This window comes from Leptopilina boulardi, unplaced genomic scaffold (genome assembly GCF_019393585.1).
Source record: "Leptopilina boulardi isolate dan_hultmark-lab unplaced genomic scaffold, ZJU_Lbou_2.1 LbouV2_38, whole genome shotgun sequence".
Taxonomy (NCBI): domain Eukaryota; kingdom Metazoa; phylum Arthropoda; class Insecta; order Hymenoptera; family Figitidae; genus Leptopilina; species Leptopilina boulardi.
In genome coordinates this window covers 435,278-446,018 of record NW_026137951.1, presented here as the reverse complement: position 1 = coordinate 446,018, position 10,741 = coordinate 435,278, and the positions used below count along the sequence as shown (strand labels likewise).

Below are 10,741 nucleotides of genomic sequence, written 5' to 3'. Positions count from 1 at the left end.
CGATAGAATCTCATAAAACGACCACAGGGCACCAATAAATACGTGCCATACTTGAAAATTTGTTGCACTTTCATTTTGATCGATGTACATGTAGAATTTTTTGATAAAATATATCACATCGAGAAATATATTTGAAACATGAAAAAATAAATATGGCTCATAGTATTGCATTAATTTACCCCAAACATTGATAATTAAACGATGTTGTATTGTGAAAATTCTTATTGTTTGAATTGTACGATCTTGTGATAAATAGAAATTTTTCATTAAACAAAATTGTTCATTAACATTTTTCAATAATGTCGATGTTATAAAGACATATTTACAAAATGACGAATGCATTAATATACAAATAGCTTTGACAAAAAATAAAATGTCCACTAAACCTGATGAGACATTTTTTTCCATATATTTCATTATTTGATAAGAAATAAAAAAACAACAACCAATTGCATCGATAAAATAAAGTTTATAACTGTAGAGCAATGATTTACGATTTTTTCTCATGGAAAATTCAAGAATTGTTTTGTCAATTTTCACTAAATCATTGGCAACTGATGAAATGAGATTTTGTTCACGGAGTCCACTAATGAACATTGCAAACATTTTCATTACTTGAAACAATATTACTGCGAGCCAAATCCAAATGTATAATTTGTCCCTCCAATAACGTGATGAAAGAATAATTATGAAAATGTATTTTTGTATACGTTGCATTATAAAAGTTGCTTGAATTGCACGCAAGATGAATGTTAATTTAAAAAATGGTGAATTGGACCAACATATTGTTCCTGATCCAAAAATTGCGTAAATGAACGCTGATAATTGCAAATGTCTCTTTAGAATGTTATTCGCTCTCTTCAGATTCATTTTGTTCTCTGAAAACCACTTTTTCTTTTTTGTTTAAAAAAAAAAAAAAAAATTTCTTTCAAATTTTTGCACAATTTTTTATCACTGGATATGGTTTCTTTTTAATTTAATTTCTCCAAAAATTAATTATTTCACCAAAAACTAATTCACTTTTATTATTAATAGCCGAAAATATTACCAATATTCTATTAAAATTTTATTTTCGTATTATTTTTCCAATGTTAATTTTATGGTTTATTTTCTAATTATTCGTTTTACTTTCGAATTACCTCTCAATTATCTAGATGGTAATTGAATTTTTTCATTAACCGTAAATTTTACTTTTTTTTTCAAATAAAAAGTTTTGCACATGTTACTTGACTGAATGATTTTGTACGTTTGACATACATTCTATTTTTTTTTCTCTACATTGAAGGACGTTCGAAGAATAAATATCGAAGGCAATAATCAGTATAGATCGTGCATATAGAAAAACACATGTTTTATCATTTAAATAAAAAAAAAAAAGTACACAAAGTCATCATTTTTCTAAGTAATTTTTCGTTCCCAGTAATATTTGCGCGAACCAACATCAATGTCATTACTAAAACAGAGAAAAAAAAATACCCTTTACTTTAATATTCTATATTGATTTTCCTTTTCCATGGAAAAAAAAATTACATTTTTTTTCCAAAACTATTTTTATTTATCAAGAAAAATAGAAAAAAAAGGTTTTTTTTTTTTGAAGAGTAAATTTTACAGTGGAAAATCGGAAAAAAATGACCTTGAGTATGTGAAAGATGAGAAGAAGATTGGTTGTCGTTGATTTACTTTTGAGAAGTACATTTGCACGGACTCTCTGAACGAAATGATTGCTGACGAGCGATCGGTTTATCGTGAGAGAGAGAGAGGGAGAGAGAGAGAGAGAGAGAAATAGAGTGAATGAATGGAAGGAAAGTCCCAGGAAGCTCATTTCGTCCTTCTCTGGACATATAATAGGGATCTTCTTCAGCTAGAGCGTGTCCCAAGGGTTCGCTACCAATCCCGTTCAACAAAGCCCCGGGAATGGACTCAGCCAGTTCGGTGACACCTCTGCAGCTTCGCGTACACTCTGGTTCTATTCCCATTCTTACGTTTCTTCGTGACTGAACCCACTCACACTGCCTCTCTCTCTCTCTCATCTCCCATGGGGGATGAATCTCTCGCTCAAGAATACTTGCTCAGCAAACTTCTCTGAATTTAAGCAACTCCCAAAAAAAAAAAAAAAAAAAAAACTCCGAAACGAGGAAAATTAATATATATTTCTATTTTCATTTTTTTTATATATTTTTCTTCCTATCCAAAATTAATCATTTTTTCTTTCTTTTACTATTTTTATAAATGAGTAAAAGAATTTCTGAAACGTGCCACCTGAACCTGAAAAAATTTATTTTTTGTTGAAATATTATTTTTCTTATAGTATTTTATATGCACAATCATCCCCTAAAACGATTTTGCAAAAAAAAAAATTTTGTTGTTGTTATTAACAATTTAATATTTTTAATCCTTTTTTTAAAAAAATTAATTTCAAAGAAATTTATTGATCGATTTTAGTGATCTAAACGGCATTCTTCTTGTCTGTCGAACCCGGGTTCAATTCCCAGTCCCCTCAAATTTGTTTCGAAAATTTTCTCGTTAAGTTTCCAAATGAAAATAAACAGGACATAATTAATAATAATAAACGTCACAAGGATTTTCAAATTTAGAAAACAAATAAATTTTTTTTTAATTTAAAATGTATTTTTTAAAAATTGCAGCAACCTTTCCAGAAGCTTGTTGAAATTCTCCTGCAACCTTACGCAGCAAGCTTACAGCAATCTTTCACGGCAAGTTTGCCGCAATCATTCTTAGTATGCTTGCAGCAATCTTGTAGCAATCTTTCATGGCAAGATTGCAGCAAGCTTTCACGGCAAGCTTGCCCTGGGTCGGACATTTCGCTAGCTCAGACAAGCTTGCAGCAAGCTTAACAAGCTTGCACGGTAAGCTTGCCGCAAGCTTGCTGCAAGTTTCCGTGTTATCTGGGACGTAGTGAGTGACAGGCGCCGCTCTACGTTCCGCTAGAACTCTAATGTAGGTATTCTGTTCTACAAAGTCTGTGGAAAAATTAATTTTATTATTAAATTATAATTTTTAAATGTTGTTTTAAAAAAAATGTTTTAAATTTGAGTTTACATATTATTATTATTATTATTATGGATAATAAAAACTTATAAACGTTTTTCAAATGATGGCGTTTCGTATTTTAGTTCGACTGATTGCTCATAGGTGGCGAAAGAATTTTTCTCACAGTCAAGGTGGATAGAATCAAAGATTTACAAAACTGAAAGAATAGTTCTATAAAATAATATTAAACTATTATATTATATTGTTAATTATTAATATAAATAATTAGGCATTATAAATAATTAATATAATTAGCAAAAAAAATGCGAATTAATATTAAAAAAAAAATAATAATAATAAAGTACCTTTTACTACTTAATGTAAAATCTGAACTGTCCGAAACTTCTGCTATCAACTTTTTCGAAAATAGAAAAAATTACTCCTGCTCTCTAAATTTGAATTAGTAAAAATTTTAACTAAAATTAGTGCGACTCACTTTTTGTTTTTTAATTAGTAAAATTTACTAACTCGATAGTAAACGAATTTTTTTTTACTAATTAATTAAAATTTTACTAATTAAAAAACAAAAAGTGACTAATTTTAGTTAAAATTTTTTACTATTTCAAATTTGGAAAGTGGAATAGTAACGTTTATACTCGGTAAATAGTATTTTTTTAAAACTATTTTCCAAGTAATGACAGAAATTCCAAACAGTTTTAGGATTTACTTTGAAAGTAGTAAAAGTTACTTTATATTTATTTCTTCGTAAAAAAAAATATTCAAACTTTTTCCATAGAATTGTTTGGTATTTTAAATTAATTTTTTTTTAATTTGTTTAAATTGGAAATAAAAAACAAAAAAACAGTCTTTTTTTGATTTGTCTATAGTTTTTTTTTTAAATTATTTCCGCTTGGGTTAATTTACAATATTTGTATAAATATTAACAGTGCAAAAAAATTATTTCACATTTTTTCCTTCTAGTATGACAAACAAATTTGTGTGTCTCTCTAAATTTTTTTTTGTTTATCACTGTGAAATAAGATAATGTATTCTGAATCTAAAAATTCGCGGTAGTCGATATATATATATAAACACACGAGAGAAAAAAATTAGTCAGTGAGATTGTGACTCGTAAAGCGAAAGCACGAATCTTTAATCTTGAAAATTAAAACGATATTCTATTTGATTTTGTACAATCATAACCATGAAAACTCTAATAATACTCTCAGTATTGGCAATATGCATTATTTTTTCCGAACAAAAATCAAAATATGGTAAGCGTAAATTTTTTTTTTTGTTCTTTTCTTCATATATAGATTTTTTTTAATTATCTCTTTATTTCTATTTTAAAAAATAACAGAATAAGAGTTTCTCATTTCTCTTTGCTATCATTGAATTAAATTGTTACATTATTGATATGTTTAAAAAAAATATTGCGATCTTAATAATTAAAATTTTATTGATTTATTTCCTGTCATAAAATTTTCAATTACTAAAAATGACATTTTCTTGATCTCTTTATTATTTTATGAGGATTTATCATTAAAATTTGATGATTTAATAAGAATATATTTTTACATACGAAAGGAAATATGAATAATAAAATAGTAAAATTTAGTTTTAAAATACAAATTATAAGAAAAATGGAAATAATAAAATCATAATAATTTATTTATAACAATTAAATATAAAATAATTTATATTAATGATTAATAAAAGAATTACGTAATTTTTCTAGTGAATTGTCCAGAGGGACATAAATATTTGACAGATCCGAAAATAAGAGATGGATGTTATAAAGTTGTCTGTCAACGTGAAGCATATGGCGGTGATTATATACTTCCGTAAATATCAATTTTTAATTATATAATTTTTCTAGTGAAATTTTTAATTTATAATTACAATATTGTGTCTTTAAAATTTAATCAACAATTAATAATTTAATAAAAATTTTAAATTTTTATACATTTATAAATCGATAATAAAATTATTTCAGATGCAAAACTATTGAATGTAAATTTGGAAAACCAGCTACACATTATAATATAACAAAAACTTATCCTGATTGTTGCGACGATTTATCTGATTGTTAAAAATTAATTGTAATTTCTATTTTAGAAAAATACTAATTTTAGTAATTTTAATCACTAGTTACTAATTATTTATTAAAAAAATTAATTTAAATTTAAAATGTCAATGAACCTTGGTTAATTATATAATGTGATTATTAAATTTGAAAAATAAAATGACATAAATTTGACAGCATATAAACATTATTGAACCTTGAATTTTAATTTGAATATATAATTAGAAGAAAACCTCGAAATTCAAATTACAGTAACGCTCATATATGCAAATGTAAATAAATAAATCTGTGATTGAATTAATGAAACTGAGAAAAAGAGAACAAAGTCTAAAAGATACTGAAAGATTTTGCTTAGTTTATATTCAACTGTCGTTCAAAAATGAAGTTATTATTAGTCTTATCTGTATTTATAATCTGTGTCAGTTATACTTTTCAAAAAGTGAATTATGGTGAGTCAATGTATTATTCAATATTTAAAAAAAAAATTATTTTTTTAAATTTCAATTTTTTTTTTCTTTAACTAAAGGTAACATTTGATTATAGTTAATTGTCCAGATATTCAGGATATCGATTCGAAAATCAATGAAAATTGTTATGAAATTCGATGTTCTGTCAATAAATTTGGAAGTTTGCGTTTAAAACTTGAGTAAGTATTTAAACAATGTTTATTAAATATTTTACTTCTATAAAATTTTTTTCAACTATAAAATGTAAATTTAACTTTTGTTTACCTAAAACTTGTTACTAAAAAAAATGCAAAAATTATTAAAACAAATAAGAAATTTTAATAAACAAATTTTTTTTCAGTTGTCCAGAATCAAAATGTTTAGAAGGTACACAAGTGTCTTATAAGGAAGTTAACAATTCCTTGAAATTTCCAAACTGTTGCGGTGAACCAATATGTGAAAATAAAATTAACAGTACATTTTCAATAATTTATTAATTTTCTAAATATTAATAAATATAATTAATAAAAATAGTTTTTGTCTTTTATTTTTATTTCCATAACAATTTTGGATTTAAAAAAAAAATCCATTGTTTATCATGTTTAATAATAACTATAATAAAACGAGTATTTAAAATCTCTGACAATCAATTGGTACAGCAATCCTTGAACCAGAGGATCATTAAACATATAATTAGAATAAAAAATTTGTTTCCTAATCATGAACTTGTAAACTTTATTCATAAATATTGTAAATACATGTGGAGCTTAATTTATAAAATTAAATTATTGACTATATATTTCTTAGTCTATCACTTCCTCGAGTGTCAATATGAAGCTCTTTATTTTACTATCAATTCTTTTTTTTTATTGTCATTTATCTGAACAGTATGCCGAATTTCGTGAGTATATTTTTTCACATTCAAAAAAAAAAAGGAAAGTAAATAAAAATAATAATTTACTCGAAAATCATAAACATAATTGATAATATTAATGTTCAAATAAAATAAAAAATAGTAAAATATCAAACAGTTGGTAAAATAAAATAATTTTTTATTATACATTAAAAATGAAATAAAAATTTAAAATATCTTTGTATTTATTTGATACTTCAGTCAACTGTAATCGTGGAGAGCAACCTCTCGAGGAACCGGAAACAACTTGTGTAAGAGTTGTTTGTACTTATGGAAAAAATTATTCTGTCCTAGGGTAAAGTATTTTAAATATTTTTAATGTTAATTTAACAAATTTTTATTATATTTATTTAATTGTTTATCACATAATAATTAATTATTATATAATAAATATTTATTTGTATAATAATTATTTATTATACTATATAATTATATTATAATTATTTATTATACTATATAATTATATTATAATTATTTATTATATATTGTCTATTATCAATATTTATTTATTTATATAATTCTCCAATATTTTCAGATGTGGTAGCAAAACATGTCAATCAGGAAAACAAATTAGTTATAAAAATATCGATCACAGTAAAATTTATCCCTATTGTTGTGGTGGTCCAGTATGTCGAGAATAAATAACAATGTGAAATCAAAGCTCTCAACTCATATTTACATAAATACATTACATGTATTACAAGATATTTATTATTATGTAAAAATATTTATAAATATTAATAAATAAAATACCATAATATAATCTATAATAAAATCTAATAACAAAAATTATTATCTAATGAACAAAAAAAATATTATAAAATTATAACAATTACTATAAATTTTTAACAATTTTTTTTAATAAATTATAAAAAAATATTATTTTAAAAAGTAAAATGTAGTTTAAAATAAATATTAAAAGAACTTCATTAATTGTGCAACATATATATTAACAGATAAGAAATCACATGATATTGATGCACCTTTGAACTATAAAATTGTATTTCATTTAAACTTGAAACTTTTAATAATTTACAATCGCACAAAAAGCAGCTGTTCTTAGTATTGATTCATTAGTTGAAAAATTTTCAATCATAAAAGAAAGTGAGTTTTTTTTTTTTTCTTTTTGTCAAATAATTTCCTCGTGGCTTATATTCTTTCTGTTTACGCTCATCAGTACCAGCGTTAGCATAATGAAGAAACTTTTAACATTATTTGTACTTCTAATGTTCTATATCAATCTCTCCGAACAAATTGCCAAATTGGGTATGTAAACATTTTTTTATGAAACAAATCCGCATTTTTTTTTTTTTTTTTTTTTTTATCACAGTCGACAAATGTTACAAATTAATATAATTTTTTTCAAACATTTTTCACAAAAAGAAAACAAGAAAAAAATTAATAATAAATAATAGTAATATATTAATGAATAATAATTCTAAGAGAGATTAATAAAAATAAATTTAATTTTATAGTACACTGTGGTAAAAATGTGAAACCTCTCAATGATCCTGATAATACTTGCGTAAAAGTGACATGCATATCTTCTCAAAATTTCGCTTCTTTAGGGTAAGGATTTAATTTATCAAAAATAATAATAATAATAATAATTGCAAAAATGAGAATTAATAAATAATTTTTAGATGTCCAGAATATCGATGCCCACCGGGAAAACAAATAGGTGTAAATAAAATTGATCACACGAAAGTTTATCCTCTTTGCTGTGGTGGGCCAGTATGTGCAAATTAATATTATAAACAAATTTTATAATATATACATTTTAATCGTAAATTTTCAATCTCCACCATTTGTATGTAAATTATTCTACCGTAATAATAGTCATGTTACTGTTTTTTAAATAATAAATTATGATCTTTATTTTTTGTCTAGAAATAAATTTTTTTTTTTACATTTTCAAAATTGTAATCATATTTTATAAGTGGGCAAAATATATATGTATTATTTCAAAATAGAATGAAAAAAAAAGAGATGATATGTATATATCTATATGTATATACAAGTTATATTCCTGCGAGGCTTTTTCTCAAGGCCAATGTCATGAATATGTTAATTACTATAAATATCTCTTACTCTGCAATAAATTTCATTTGTCTCCTACTGACATTCACTTAATTATTCATTAAATGACAGTAATTATTGTCTTTCATTTTATTTTTCTGTGAGATCTTGTCAGACGTCATACAGTTTTAATTATAAGAAATTATCCTGATGTATCGAGTATAAAACAGGTTTGATATCGATGGAATTTCTCTCTTTTTGAGAGAGAGAGAGAGAGAAAGAGAGAGAGAGAGAGAGAGGTTTTAAAAAATATTTAACCTCTGAAAGTTATCACTTGTCGATTGGTTAAAAAAAAAATGTTTAAACATTTGGAGGGGCTTTATATTTATAGATCTTGGACTTTTGATTCCTAGTTTTGTGCCAGCAATTGATGAACATGAAGCTCTTGTTAATATTTTCTATTACTTTTATTTGTGTAGAATTATCTACCCAATTTCCACAATTTGGTATGTATACACTGAGAGACCTTTTGCACCGCATCAGAACTACGTGTGTGACTGCAGCGCCACTATAGGTTTTGGTGCGCTGCATTCTAAATTTTGTATCGTGACTGCCCAAAAATGAAAATGAACCTTTCGGCCGTCAATTTTTTGGACAGCTACGCTCCAAAAATTGTACGGCTGCAGACCAAAAACGTAGTTTCATAGCTGACCGCTAGAATGCTCCGCAGCCGTCTGTCGAAAGTCTGTTACGGTGCAAAAGGTCTCTCAGTGTATGATGTGAGAATTTTTTTCTGGAAACTAAAATTATTTTTCTTTAAAAATTAAAGTAAGAAAATTAAATACACAGAAAATTAAAAGGCATTAAAATAAGCTGCAATGCTTATTATTTTAATCCAATTTTTCTTATTTTAATCCATTTTGGTATTAAAATAAGCAAAATTGGATTAAAATAATAAGCGTTGCAGCTTATTTTAATGCCTTTTAATTTTTTGTATATGGATTTAAAAAAGTAATACATTTTTCAATTTCTTCTTTTACTGATTTTATTTTATTACTTGTAAAATTAGGTAACAAAAATATGAGTGAAAATTAAAAAGAAATAATTTTTAATGCACCTATAGAGGAAAATTAATTTTACTGCATTACGGATTTTAATTACATTTTTAATTGCAGATGGTTGTACAGTAGCTCATCCTGTTTTTGCTGACAAAAATGTTTATTTCGGATTAATAAATCAGTGTGTTTATGTCAAGTGTATGGACCTTGAGGAATATGCTATGTTAGCGTAAGTAGATTTTTTTACACTAATAAATAAACAATTAAATAATTAAACAATAATAATACTAAATATTAAAAATAAAATTTTTTTTTGGAAACAGCAATACTATTTGATTTGTAGAATTATTAATTAATATTAATTAGTTAATAGATATAAATTAATAAATTTTAATTAATAATAATTCCGTAATAAGAATAATAAGAATAATATTTTACAGATGTGCGGAAGAAAATTGTCCACCTGGAAAGCAAATTGGTCGAAAAAATACTACAAAAATTCAACATCTTGAATATCCAGCTTGCTGTGGTGGACCAATTTGCGATGATTAGAATGAATTTTTAGAAATGTAATTTTTTTTTTACAATAATATTCAATATAATAAAAAGAAGATAATGTAAAGAAAAATTTAAATATATCTATACTGGTGGGAAAAAATGTAAACAAAAGATGAAATAAGAATATTAGGTCAAACCAGATATGAAATTGAGATTTAGTTATAAAGATTATAAAATACATTTGCATTTCTCTGCAGAAAATCTGTGACTAAATATGCAACGCTCGTTACTCAGCTATATGTTGAACCTCAACATATATATATATATATATATATAATATAGAAACTCACACGCACCAGACTATTTAACGTGATTATATATACCATATCTTCATTCCAAATAAGTACCATGAAATCTTTTTAGATAAAAAATAATAACACACATTCATAAATTATAATTAGAAATAATACAATCTTTTGTTAGAATTACATTTTTTTTCAATAGAATTAAAAATAAGAAGAAAAAGAAAAAAAGAATAAGAATTTAAAAACTAGAGAAAATATATAATTGATACGGATAAAATTATGTTTTTTTTTTTTAATTATCCAATAAAATGAGAGTTTATACAAACTATATTAATTATTATTCGGTTGTTTGAATTTGAGGAATATAATTATGCGCGCCTCTCAAACAAATATATGGATTTATTAAATCATTAATTAGTTAATTA

General features: G+C 24.6%; 2 protein-coding genes across 2 annotated transcripts; both read left to right on the top strand.

Annotated features, from left to right (window-relative positions):
- Nucleotides 1–5,381: 5,381 nt before the first annotated feature.
- LOC127288072 (uncharacterized) lies at nt 5,382–6,056 on the top strand. The gene is made up of 3 exons (XM_051315298.1): nt 5,382–5,526; nt 5,621–5,723; nt 5,885–6,056. Exons 1-3 carry the CDS (start codon nt 5,457–5,459, stop codon nt 6,018–6,020), a joined length of 309 nt encoding a protein of 102 aa, XP_051171255.1. The 5' UTR covers nt 5,382–5,456; the 3' UTR covers nt 6,021–6,056.
- Nucleotides 6,057–7,476: 1,420 nt separating this feature from the next.
- LOC127288073 (uncharacterized) lies at nt 7,477–8,314 on the top strand. The gene is made up of 3 exons (XM_051315299.1): nt 7,477–7,702; nt 7,912–8,005; nt 8,080–8,314. Exons 1-3 carry the CDS (start codon nt 7,630–7,632, stop codon nt 8,183–8,185), a joined length of 273 nt encoding a protein of 90 aa, XP_051171256.1. The 5' UTR covers nt 7,477–7,629; the 3' UTR covers nt 8,186–8,314.
- The last annotated feature ends 2,427 nt before the right edge of the window (nt 8,315–10,741 follow it).